The 13,808-nt window shown below is 38.5% G+C and overlaps 2 protein-coding genes across 6 annotated transcripts in view; both read left to right on the top strand.

Annotated features, from left to right (window-relative positions):
* The first annotated feature begins 1,440 nt into the window (after nucleotides 1–1,440).
* On the top strand, nucleotides 1,441–5,629 carry msantd1 (Myb/SANT-like DNA-binding domain containing 1). 2 transcript variants are annotated; one of them, XM_047819309.1, is made up of 3 exons: nucleotides 1,441–2,406; nucleotides 2,820–3,104; nucleotides 4,941–5,629. In XM_047819309.1, exons 1-3 carry the CDS (start codon nucleotides 2,159–2,161, stop codon nucleotides 5,194–5,196), a joined length of 789 nt encoding a protein of 262 aa, XP_047675265.1. In that variant the 5' UTR covers nucleotides 1,441–2,158; the 3' UTR covers nucleotides 5,197–5,629. The 2 variants fall into 2 exon arrangements, with proteins under 2 accessions (XP_047675265.1, XP_027025278.1); XM_027169477.2 differs by having other exon boundaries at nucleotides 1,441–2,412.
* Nucleotides 5,630–8,114: 2,485 nt separating this feature from the next.
* Nucleotides 8,115–13,808, top strand: part of rgs12a (regulator of G protein signaling 12a) — a 31,493-nt gene continuing 25,799 nt past the window's right edge. For 3 of the 4 annotated variants that reach the window (XM_047820112.1, XM_027169339.2, XM_047820104.1), the window contains exons 1-3: nucleotides 8,115–8,249; nucleotides 8,702–10,558; nucleotides 12,654–12,755. In XM_047820112.1, the coding sequence (XP_047676068.1) occupies nucleotides 8,783–10,558; nucleotides 12,654–12,755 (1,878 nt within the window). In that variant the 5' untranslated portion in view covers nucleotides 8,115–8,249; nucleotides 8,702–8,782. Of the gene's footprint in view, nucleotides 8,250–8,701; nucleotides 10,559–12,653; nucleotides 12,756–13,808 lie in introns of those variants that run through there. The other variant, XM_047820117.1, reaches the window with a different exon arrangement.

Here is a 13,808-nt window from a genome sequence, read left to right as displayed (position 1 = left end):
TAACAATCAGCCTTTAATGCATGTCCTGATACTGGCCCCTGATGCACAGGTAGAACATGCAACTTCACAAACAGGAAGCAGGAATCAAGCCCCTAACCCCGGAGGTGTAAGGCAAATGTTCTAACCAGTATGCCACCATGGCCCACGTTGTATATATTATCAATGTTATATTTTCTCTTTAATGGTTTAGTAGTAGTAGTAGTAGTAGTAGTAGTAGTAGTAGTAGTAGTAGTCCATTCCTTAATTACACATAATGCTGTTCAACTTCCTGTGGATAGTGATGCTAGTAGTTTGCGCTCTCTTCATCACTGCCTAAAAAGACCAATGCAGCAGTGGATTCTTTTGCCCTTTAGTCTGTCCTCCTGTACAGAAATACACTCTGCTTAAACAGAAGTTACAAAAGATTCAACATTTATGGTAATGCCACTGCTGTTGCGTTTGTCATCACCTAGCTAGCTGTGCCTCAATTCAGCATGACTGTATTGCATTCTGCATTCATTGCATTTCTTATTACTACAACATTAAGTAGCACAGGCAAATAGCAAGGGCAGAAAATAAAGTCCTGTTCTTTTAGATTTAGGATCAAAATTTTTAACCTGACTAATGTTCATTATACATAAGATCGGTAAAAAAAAAAAATCTATGAAATGTCTACACAGCAAAGACCTGCTGTGATGTCAGCATGGCAAATGAGAAATAAAATGCAAAATAAACCACCATATTAGCACCAGAATGACTAAGTGCCTCAAAAATATTTCAAACCTATATAATGGGCTTCAGAATGTAAATTTCCTTTGGAAGATTTCTCACTTCAGGCTTTAAGGTCTGCATTATTAATAAACATTCTGTTTTGAAATGTTACGGTTTTATAGTTTATATTGAAAGGTTCCTTCTTTATAGACTCTTTTGTATTGCATATACTGCTTTCTAGAACTAAAGCCCAAATATACTAAGTACAATTGTATTAGAATGAACCTTTACCTATTAATCCCAAGTTATTTTATATATGTATATATTTAAAGAGTATTTTATATTACCGTCACTACTAGAATAGAATCCTTAATACGCTGGTAGCTTGTGTTTCAGTTTAGTAAATGTTATTAAAGGTAATATCAGTATGTAGAAGTGTGTTGTTCAGTATGGAAGCTCTCCAGCCTACAAACGGCAAAATTTTACCCAGCTCACAGTCATTAGTAACGGAGGTCTGAATCACACAAAACAACAGATGGACCAATGGATATAATGTGGTTAACTGAGTTAGCGAATCACCACCAATCTGTGCTGTTAGGTGTCTTGGGACCTCATTGTCTGCAACCAGACACTGCTATGATCTCTGGTAAATGTAAGACAAAACAGTACAAAAGGGGGCTTATGCTAAAGGTATGCAGGGAGGGGACACAGGGATAGGAAGGGGGGTGGGGTAGATATGGTCAGATAATGATCACTGTGTCCACATGCTCACAAATCCATCCAGCAGGAAATATAAACTGATGTAAGCTAAATTGAAAAATAATATGCATCTATGTGACTGAAAATGTATGCACATTTTCAGGCACACTGCCAAATATCGACATTGTACGCTTTTAAATAAATCTGCAGAACCTAAATTCTAAGTGCATTTTGGAAATGTCAGCAGACAAGATTTGTGCTCTAGCCACCATTAAAAGCTTTTAAACACATTATGGTTTGTGATTGCACAGTCCACAACAAGGCATGTTGTCAAGGCAACAGCTCATCTTCTGCCTACAACGCCACTGTGGACTCATATTTCACATGTAGAGTTCCCACTTCACTGGCTTTCTGCTAAAAGCTTTTTGTTACATACCGGGGAGTGAGTGAGACAGAGAATGTGAGATAGAGAAAGGGAAAGGGGCGGAGGTGGAGCGGGAGGAAGGGCTTGGGCTGGCTGTTGCCAGGGCAACTTGACATCACCGTGACGAACTTCCCTCTTTAAAAGCTTTTAAAGCTGATTGCTCCAGCCCTCCAGGCCCCATTCTGATGCCTCTTAACTGAGTTAGATGGGGGAAGGGCAGAACGGGTGGCCTCACACATAATCACAAGCCTGAGGAAAGAACAGAAAGGAAAGGGAAAAGGTGGCTTTCTAAAAGCTTGCTAAAATCTGAAATAGAGAGACATAGAAAGATAGGTGCTTTGCAAAATGTCCGCTGAGGACTGCTTCAGTTATATAGTGCCAAATGAGAAGCACAGAAGAGCACGCAATTGGACAGATTCAGAAATGAAAGGGCTTCTGTACATCTGGGAAGAGTACGTCACTGAGCTCAAGAAGGCCAAACGCAATGCTAAGATCTACGAAATGATGGCTAAGCGTCTGTATGAACTGACCGGCGAACACCGTCACAGGGAGGAGATAAAGATGAAAATCACCAACATGACATTCCAGTACAGGCAAGTGTAAGGGTGAAATTTTAAGACATTTATACACACCTTGCTGTTTTAAGTCTGCATTGACTACATTTGATCCAACTCACAAAGGCTACTTAAATCTGTTGTTAGACAAGGCATGTTGTTGGCTCCCTAAAGGACACTCTAAAACTGGTCCTAGACTAAACATATTTGCTGTTCAGTAACCTTCAAGGAAATCTAGACAAGTCATTTTGGTTTAGACCATTCTTAACACTCTAGGCAAAACTTTTTTTTATTATACTATTTTCAACATTCTAGACAAAACAGGATAGAAGCTAAGTATTGATGTAACTTTTACTAATTTAAGCTTTGTAATTTGTACATATATCCTATAAATATAACCCCTATCGGTGCGCAATTGTACTGCCCCAAATACATCTCACTCTCATTAACAGGAAGCTGAAGCACGCAGCCAGCAGTGGTGGCGGAACACCTGACTGGCCATATTACAAATCAATTGAGAGGATTTTGTCCAAGATACCAGAGCAAACCCATATGAGCCCACTGGACCCTCAAATCACTGGAGCATCCACGTCACAACCTGAACCCTCTGTACCCCAAGGTGGAACACCAGTCTTAGGCTTTCTACCTGAGTACACTGGATCCTCAGAGGAAAGAGAGGTCAAAGAGGAGGATGATGATGAGGGGACAGAGGTCTCTTTGAGTTCCTTTGAGTCCAGGTAATTAGGACACCTACATAACATCAAGTGTCCAGGTGATGGCACAAGGATGGTGTAGATATTTTGTGTCATATCTTGTTTATGGATATTCATTCAGTATGTATTTTACACGGGGCTAAATCAAGGATGTTTAGTTTTCTCTGATATAGATATAACCATAACTGTATTCGTCAACCATGTACATTACAGGTAATATGGGTGATATACAATCTTTGCAATATAAGAATATAAGAGCCTTGTCCAAGACTACATGCTAATTTGGTAGTGTTAATAGTTTTTGTGTTTATAAAGAGATGATGGTGTGGAAGAATTTGAGTGCCCTGCACTGACCCCAGACCACAAAAGTTTTAGGGTAAATAGGAATACTGACTGTGTGCCATATCCAAATTCTCATAGGTACTTTTCAAAATCTAGAGGAAAACCTTCCCAGAAGAGTGGAAATGATTCTAATAGCTTCTAAATAGATTCTAAAATGGGTGTGATGGGCAGGTGTCAACAAACCTTTCTATATATTACTTTCAGATCACTGTATGCCATACTTTTATAACATTGTTCTACCAGAGAAATGTGATTCGAGACAGGGATTTCAACACTCAATACAAAAGAATTAAGGCATGTCATATAACAGCTGAAGGTCAACTACATCCAGTCCAGCAGCTTGTTTTGAGAGGTTTTAGACCTTTGTCCAACTGTGTTTGAGGTAATGTCATGACCAGAGTTGAACAACATTTTCATCCTAATAATATCTTCAAAATGGCAAAATACCTGTATTTAGTACAAAAATATTCTTATTTTCCTCAGGCTTTGCATGGGAAGTGTTTCACACGTATTTCTTTTGTACATTTCCTCTATAATCCAGCTATTGCTCCCCAATATCTGTACAATGATTGTGTACATCAAGTCAAGTCAAGAAGATTTTATTTCAACCATATATAGCTGTTGTAGTACACAGTGAAAACTCTCTACTGCAACATACTGTGTACTGCGACATACATGCACTCTCTGCTATTTTACTTTTCCATTTTGGTTTCTTTGGAACTGTTAGTGCTTGTTGCAGTTCCTGTATTGACAACTAGGTACAATAATAATGCTGGATTTAACTTTCAAGTGGTAATTTATAGGTTGGAATAACCTCATGCAAAACCTTCGGCAAATTCAGTCATACGAAGTTGGGAAAAAACAATGCATTTATGTCCGTCATTTGTTATCAAATCACTAACCAGCAAACTGTGATTAATGATTGAAATTTTCATCCTTGAATAGTGAACTGCTCAGACAGTGTTGATGTAATGATGATTAATGAAATACATGTGTATATAAAGCATTATATACTTTATATTCCTTTCTACTTATTATTCTGCTTAAGAGACATTTTAACCTTTAAGGAATTTGTAGTTAAAAAGTTTACCTCAAGTTGAAATTTCGATTTGAGGAGGTGTTTTCTTTGGCTTTTACTGGTTGAAGCTTAAGATTAACGACCTGAATGCAGCACAAATCTATGGAAGCTATAGTAATTGTGCCAGATCTAAGGGAAGCAAATCAATGGAAAATTGACTTATATCTGTGAAATAGCAACATTTAAGAAAGATTATTGGTCATTCAAAAGACGTATTTTGACGTAATCTGTATTTCTGCAAAATTTAAAATGTATGGAGTTGTGCATAAGGACTTTATGGAGGTTGGTGTGTGTTAAACAACTATGTAAATGGTGGGTTCTGCCATACCTGCCCCTATGAATTAGCAATCGGAAATATTAATATATACATATTATTTTAATAGTTTCAAATATATTTTCAGAGATCTTTTTAGATTATAATTGCACAGCTGTTTCTTCAGGTCTCAGCCTATGAAGAGGCAGCGATTGTCGCACAGTACATCACTGCGCCGCAGGAAGCTGCGTGTGATGGAAGCGATGCTGAAAGAGCAGAGGAAGACAAGCCGTGCTGTGGAGGACACATGCAGAGAGGTGCGCCGTGTAATCCAACAGCAAAACTTCCTGCAAGTACAAAGCTTGCAGCTTCAGGAGCGAATGATGAACTTGCTAGAGAAGATGATTCCATCCACAACCCACCTTGCAAACACACATACTTGAGTGTATCCTCATAAACTGGTATTCACAGCATCACAATGCTTTTTGTGCTTCAGTAGCAAAGCTATTGAAAAACATAGTTCTATTTAATGGGCAATTGTTTTATTTTTTTTTTCAACATTTGGGGGGAAACACACAAAGCTTGATCACAAAGCTGCTATTCCCAATAATGAGTTTTGACATGTAATAAATTTGCAGCTGTACAAATGGCAGAATCTCAAATATTATCTTATATTAAAGGAACACAACAGTTATTGAAATAAATTGTTGATAAATTGAAATAAACACACAGAACTTACTATTGCATCTTTGGTAAGGCATTAAATACTGTTAAAGAATTTCACGTTACCCTGAGATGCTTTACATGGTGAATAATCAATTGTATTTTTTTAAAGCTGTGATCTTATTTTATAACTTCTGTAAAGCCTTACATGAACTCATAGTTTTCTGTCTGATTTGTGTTTTATCATTTAAGCCAGTGTGAGATTGGTAACATCCCTGACCACCTTAAATGCTGCTAGGATTCACAGACATATTGTTGTGAATTAAACACTTGAATTAAAAGTGTGATAGCTTAAATTAAGTTCTCAAAGCAGTGAGCCCCAGGGGTTCCATCCATCCATCCATCCATCCATCTATCTATCTATCCATCTATCTATCTATCTATCTATCTATCTATCTATCTATCTATCTATCTATCTATCTATCTATCTATCTATCTATCTATCTATCTATCTTATTGTTGTTATTTTTATTTTATTCACTTTTATAATGATGGAAAGTTATTGTCCCATTTGAATTTTCACTATAATTGTATGGGTTTGAGACCAAATAATCAAGCGTCCTCAATAACCAAAAAAAAACAAGTAAGCCTATACATCAAGCCGTATAGGAGCCATTTATGGCTCCTATACGTAGGAGCCATAAATAGAATATTATTGTATTTATTCAAGTTTTCAATTCAATTCAAGTTTATTTGTATAGCGCTTTTTACAATAGACATTGTCTCAAAGCAGCTTTACAGAACATAAACACAGAGCAGAAGGTAAACATAATTAATGATAAAGGAAATAACGAATAATAAAAGAAATAAGAATTAACAGAATAAAAATTCTAGATTATTATTAGATGTATATAGTTCACAGTGTGTATGTATTTATTCCCCTATGAGCAAGTCTGAGATGACTCAGGCAGCAGTGGCAAGGAAAAACTCCCTTAAATTGGTAAAGGAAGAAACCTTGAGAGGAACCGGACTCAAGGGGGAACCCATCCTCATATGGGTGACACTGGGGGTGTGATTGTAATATACAGTCAGTTAAATGTTGTATTGGTGTGAGGTTTAAGGACTTCTGATCTTCTGAGTACCACAGAGTCTAACTGGAGATGTCTCAGGATTCTTAGAGTCGGCCTCGGCTCAGTGGATGTCCAAAGGCTTCGTCCCACAGAGGACGATGGGAGCTGGTACAGTGTCTGGATGCCTCGGGATGGGTACAAAGAGAAAAGCAGTGGAAAGGGATTAACATATCTGCCGTTCATAAAAATGTGCTGGTCTGATGTACTGGTGCATGATATTATGGGATGTATTATGTGTACGCCTGACTGAAGAGATGAGTTTTTAATCTACATTTAAACTGGGAAAGTGTGTCTGAGCCCCGAACACTATCAGGAAGACTATTCCAAAGTTTGGGAGCTAAATAAGAAAACGCTCTACCACCTTTAGTAGACTTAGATATTCTGGGAACTACCAAAAGCCCTGAGTTTTGTGATCTCAGAGAGCGTGAAGGATTGTAACGTGTTAGCAGACTAGTTAGATACATGGGAGCTAAACCATTAAGAGCCTTGTACGTAAGTAGCAGCAGTTTGTAGTCAATTCTATACCTAACAGGTAGCCAGTGTAGAGATGATAAAATTGGGGTTATATGGTCATACTTTCATTTACATTTCTGGCATTTGGCAGACACCCTTATCCAGAGTGACTTACATTTTTATTTCAATTTATATGACTGAGCGTTAAGGGCACTGCTCAAGGGCCCAGCAGTGGAACCTTGTGTCCCTTTTTCACCAAGGCAGTTTGAGTGCTGGTTCAGAGCCTAATTTAAAATCAGTTCTTTCTTTTTCGACACCCAAAGCACTGGCTCTGAACCAGAAAAAGTAGCACCAGAACATTGCTGGTCTAGACTTAGGAACCGCTTGCATCAGGGGCTGGGGGTGGGGTTACTGTGACCAACAAGACAAAAGAAAACATTGTTAGCGGCATTTTCAAATAATTTCAAATCAGGATTCGCAGCATTTGTATGCCAATGAAGGTTCGCAAAGCAACCTCCGCCATTGTTGATGTTGTGTTTGCTGCACTAACGTTGTATACAGTGACTTGGTTCTGTGATGGCTCTCTAGCCCATGGAAAGGCAAAACAGTCCTTAGAAGATGCGCCAGTAGAACCAACTTCAAACCAGCACCCGGTACTTTCTGGTGGAAATGGGCATTGGTGTACCTGGGATTCAAACTCACAACCTTCCAATCAGTGGTCCCAACACCTTAACCACTAGGCAATCCACATCCCCATTACATATTTCTTTAAACACTTATTACACAATCATTACACATTATATATTTATATAAACAATGAGCCTAATAGTCGAATATCTGGGTTATGTCCAACAGGTGACAGGGTGTTGAAAACCCCTGACTTTAACAGCTATTAACTCGGTTTGTAGTTAAAGCCACGTGTTCAGCATTGCCTGAGTTCTGTAGTGGGTGGGGCAAAGCTCAAGGTTTTACTCCCACGCGCTTGCCGAGCCGTTGGGATGCGTCACGCCCTGTCCCTCCCACGTGATTTTCCGAACTCCAATAAGCACCAAGTATTTGTTTAAACGCTGAGTTTGATTGACAGGAATTTCATCAAATGAGAAGCGCTCGTTTGGTTTCGCGATCGTTACGGTGCCATAGTGACTGAATGACGCTTTGTGTTGAGTACAATAGTGAAAGGCACTGGTTGTCTGTGGAGGACAGAAGTGAAAAAACTGGAACTTTTTATAAAATACAGCTGTTGTGATCAGGTAAGTGAGTGCGCGTCCGTTAGGGTTGATAAATTTACGACGTTTTTAGTAATACTATGTAATGTATAATGTTTATCGTGAACTTTTTTGAACTTTGCCCAGTAACGTTAACGTGTTTTAATCGTAAACCCTGAAAACGGTCGATCATATTTTAGATATCACGGCTACAAACCTTTTTTAAAGCTTGTATCGAATCGGAAAAGCGTTTAAATGACATTGTTCAGTTTGTTTCGCATACTTTTTTTTTTCAACAAGAATTTGAGCTCGTGCGCAGAAGTTGCTTGTCTCGTGCCAATGTTTTGACATGCTACACCTTAGAAAGGCTGTTTTTACTTCACACTGGAAAAAAATATTATAATATTTATAATATACTATGTTATCTCTGTATTCCTATAACACTGATTAGTTTTGTTTCTAAAATTCTTACTGCTTCTTTTCCTCTTGTGTTACAGTAGCTGCAATGACTGGTGATCATTGAGCAGCAGCATCACCCAAGCCTTTTGTTGTGATTTGGTTGGACCTCAGTGGAAGAAATGAGAGCTCTAGAGCCAACGGAAGGTGTAAGGAGATCTCTGGACTTCTCTCCAGCCCCTACAGTGCGCAGAGTGGAGATAGAGCGTGGTAGAGCTGGATACGGATTCACTGTGGTTAGCCAGGCTCCTTGTGTCCTGAGTGGGATCATGAAAGGAAGCCCAGCTCATGATGCTGGCTTGAAGCCTGGTGATTGTATTGTGAGTGTGAATGGTACCGATGTGTCGGCAGCTTCACACGAAACGGTGGTGGAGCTCATTGGTTCCTCATCACGATCACTTAGTTTACTTGTCTCATCAGATGACAGACATTCGGTAAATTTTGCCTCCAGTTCCCTGGGTTTTCAAGGAAAGATAAATGAATCATGGTCAAATCCAGGACAGATGGAATCTTACGAGAAAGGTAGAGGTGAGTCAGTGGGCAGTTTTAATGCTGTTTTGGAAATTTCAAACCAGGCTTGCACTAGTGGATCAAAAAAACAACCAAAACAGAGACCTAGATCAGAACCAGATATGTCTTACTGGTCTTATCGGTGTCAGTCAAAACACAACCTGCATGTACCTGATCAGGAGGAACCATTGCGTGTTGTGAGTAAAGATTCAGTTTTCTCAGACTTTCAGAGTCAGCATGATATTTTACCTGACTCCAGTGCTCTGAACGTGGGAATGGTGGTAGGATACATAAACTCCACGGAACTGGATCTAGTGATTTCCCACTCTGAAGAGGAAACATTACGAGCCATAAGGGAAAGTATTGCTCAAATTGCAACAGAACAAAAAACCCATTACCTGGTCATGATGAAGGTCAAGTGTAATTGTGTGCAGCTTTGTGATGACAGGGATGTGGTTTTGGCAGCATACCCTGCGGAGAACCTGGTTTTGTGTGCAGTATGTACTGAAGACACTAGGTTTTTTGGTCTTGTCTCAAAGGAGGTGACCAAAACGGACCCAAAAAAAGCTGAGCGAAGCACTTGCATAAAGACTTTATGTCATGTGTTCATCATAGACCCAGACCTCTGTGATCACAATGAGCATAAAAGCATCTCTGAGCACTTTGGCTTCTCATGCACTGCTGACCCAGACACCCAGGATTGTCTGGAGTTTCCCCAGAATCCATATTCAATGTTAAACTTTGTGTCAGTCCTCTACACTGACATGGGAGACCATGTTGAGAAGTTGAGACTCAAACTGGATGGTGAGGAATGTGACGAACAGCCAAGCACACGAAACAGCGGCAGTGGAGACAGCGGAATTGGAAACGTGTCTCCAGAGGATCAGGAAAGTTTTGCTGACCGGTGGAGTCTTACATCTCCAAACAGTTCCCATACAATTTGGGATAAACCATCTCCATGTGTCTCCAAGCAGAGCAATGTTCATTCACTAAGGCCAGAGCGTAGGTGCCTCCTCGCTGAGCCATTCCCTGACCCTGCCACTCCGCATACATCTGCATCTATTGGAGAAGACGTTTCAGGTAGCATGCCGTTAAACTCTGTTTCTAAGTGTAAGGAATCACAACTGCCTGAAAATAAGACCAAACGGAGAGGAAGTCAGCGCTGGCCTTCTGTTAGTATCCGGGCTCGCTGGCAGAAACCTCGCCCTACCAGCCTTGACAGCCTGGCTGACAGCGATACCAGTGGACCCAAAGCAAAAAACAACACTTTACCACCTGCCATGGAACAAATCCCTCCAATGAGATACAAAAAACCTGGTGACCTCGCTTATGATTTGACTTTGAAACTGTTTAGCGGTGCATCCAAAAATAAGGATGGAGAAAACAAGGTATTTGTAACATACCATTTGTAACAAAATTTTATTTACTTATCTTTCAAATACATTTCAATGTTAACCTCTACTGACTTAAGCCCAAAAGTCTTAGGCATAAAAAGTAGCCGGAAATTCTTGACTCTGACTACATTGATCATTTTAAGACATTTTCTTATTAAGTTACAGAGTTACTTTTACTACTAGCAGCTGAGGTTCAATTCATCTGTTAGTTTACTAAATAGTAATAGATAGACAGTTATTGCATAGAAAGTGCTGGTATATATAACTACATATCATCTAAATTGATCGTTTGACGTATATACAGGATGAGATAATAATAATAATACACTTCAATCCAAGCAGTAAAATGCAGGTTAAAACCTAACACTAATTCATAGCTATGTCTTTGTTATGAGGCTAGCAGTCTCTTATGTCGTAGACTAATTTGCACACTAAATCATGATCCGTAGAACAGATGGAGCGACATGGTTGGGGCACAGCAGATGGAGCTGTTGTGTTGATTAGTGAAGTCCAACCTGATTATGCCAGACAGATCAGTGGGAAAGCAGTTAAGCTTGGTTTAGATTCAAGAGAGTCACCTGGCAACAGTCACCTAATTTCTCTATGCAGGGATGGATAAGCATTGTGTTAAGTCTAAGTGACTTCAGTCTTCAGTCTTAATTACTCACGGTTTGTGCATTAGTTTGATTATGTGCTATGAAATGTAATTGTTCACATTGTAAAAAGCCCCCCCCCCCCACACACACACACACACACACACACTATTTTAACCGTGTTGGACCACTTTAATTTGATTTCAGCTGAAGCATCGATAGTGATGAATTAGGACCAGAAATTTGATATTGCTTCGTGACTTCTGCTTAATGCTGTTTTGTAATATTTCTGTAGGAAGGCATATTTTTAGTTTAAAGCTAAAGCCATGACAAGATTAACTCAGTTAACTATAGTGCTCGCATCTGTTTCGAGGGAGCCCAATGTTCAGATGGAAAGGAAATTACAGGCTTGTGTGGTATGTGTGATATCATTGTCATTCCAGTCAAACATATGTTCATCAGATAACTGTTTTTGATTAGCCACAAAGTCTTAGAACCATTTGAGGATAAACAATGCAGGCGGATGAGTCGGGTTAATGTTTGTCCTGACCACAAAACAGTTTTTTTTTCCGTTAGACCGCTGAAATTTCTGATTTTATATTTAAAAAAATAATTAAAATTTTATATTAAAACAAAAACAACAAAAAAGTGCCCTTTAAAGGAGTGGTATCTATTTCACTGCCAGGTTCATCGCTACTGGAATAAAATGTTCACTGAAGACATTACTGGATGCATGAATTAGATAAAGAAACTTGTAATCTTATTTCAGTCTGCAAATGGCACTATAAATAAATTCTTTAGAAGGAAGAGGCAGTCGGAAAGTGATCTTGTTAAGCCTATATAGAAAAGACTAGACTGTGCTAGTATTAGATTATTAGTATTAGCTGTAAAACATAAACATGTGGTGTGGTACATGTGCCTGGATCTAGACTGGTCCAGTAAAAGAAAGCAATTTCTAACATTTCACTCTTCACCAAAGATTTAATAAGAAAAATGTGCATGCTTAATCAAATATAAACTGGTGTAGCCTTAAAGCACAAATCATAATCTTCAAAAACATTTACTACAGCATGTAGTATGTGTCCTGTCTTGCTCTCACACATAAATAACAGTCTGAACATAAATAATGAACCTGAACTCTATTAGGTGCTTTACTTTGATTTTTCTGTTCTCTGTATTAAGCCCATTATTTTTGTGGTCTATTGCAAATTAGAATAACCTGAAATACAATAAGTGTATTTAAAAATAAACACAAAAGGCTGAATCTTGATTTAATGAAAGAAATATGTAAGTAAAAAGTTGAATGCATTTTTTTAAAATCAGGAAACATTTCAAACTTGATATAACCCCCCCCCCTATTTATTTATTTATTTATTTATTTATCTATTCATTCATTCATTCATTCATTCATTCATTTTCCTAGCCCTCTTAGATAAATATATAATATAATATAAAATGTTGATATGTCATATCAGTTGTTTTCTCTATTTTCTCAGGGCTACAGATTTTGGGGTCTCACAAGAGGACGCTCATCTCTTCGGCAAACATCAGCACGCAGCAACAGACTTAGTCTGGCTCGTTCACTCGATGACCTTGAGGTATGGTTTTCCAAAGGCAAAGTGATAATGAGTCTTGTGTACAGAAATTTTTTTTTTGTCATTTCATTTTGTCATTATGATTTCTTTCATTGTTATTTCATTGGGAGTTATTTGGAGTTATTTCATTGGGAGTCATTGGGAGTTATTTGGATCATCAGTCTTTCCTGAACCTTAACCAGTTGCCATATGAGATCCACAATCCCAGACACTTAAGCTATAGGATGTGGTTTTCGTGTTAAAGTGCTGACCACAATCAGGCTGTTATTTTAAACTGCTGAGCAAAAGATAATAGCGTGGGAACACTAAGGTCTTCAACAAAGAATTTCCTTTTTACATCCTACAGAGAAGCTGATGTTATTAGACAAGTGACTCTTTTTGTCCTTCTATTATAGATTGAAAACATGCCCATGTGTATTGTCTGTGGTCGTTGGATCATAGTCACAGAGTTGGAGAAGGACTGTTTTTTTTTTGTTTGTTTTTTTCTCTTTGTAATGTTCCAGAGATGGAGAACAATTACAATTTCACACATGGCACGCCATTCCACCACTGTAATGTCATTAGGATCCTCACCCACAAAACACAAACAATTCAGTTTCCGCAGCTTCTCAAACTGAGGTCTTGGGTATGCAACACTGCTGGGTTTTTAGAGAGATAAACAAGCAGCTGGTTTATGACTTAATATTATTGAAAGTCTTCTTCAGATAGACAGAATAATGAGACAAACTGAGAGACCAAGCATACAAAATATGGGCTTATTATTCTTGTAATAAGGGAGTAAGATCTTTCTAATCACATATCCTGTACAATGGGGTCCAATTGTCCTCATTTATGCTTTACTGACACTGTGCACTGAAGCTGTACTGTATAAACCCCACAAGATTGTGTAAAACCATATGATATGTTTTAGATCCAATCCACCTTAGCGTCATCTGATCACATTCTTTAAGAGAAGAGATTAGGAGGTAAGAAAAAAATGACCTTTTATAAATAAAAGTTGGTCAACATGGTCAATGTGACAAATTTGCTTACCCTTAAATAGTGAGCTAGAAATAT

The sequence above is a fragment of the Tachysurus fulvidraco genome, chromosome 1 (assembly GCF_022655615.1).
Source record: "Tachysurus fulvidraco isolate hzauxx_2018 chromosome 1, HZAU_PFXX_2.0, whole genome shotgun sequence".
Taxonomy (NCBI): Eukaryota; Metazoa; Chordata; class Actinopteri; order Siluriformes; family Bagridae; genus Tachysurus; species Tachysurus fulvidraco.
This window is presented reverse-complemented; position numbering and strand designations above follow the sequence as displayed.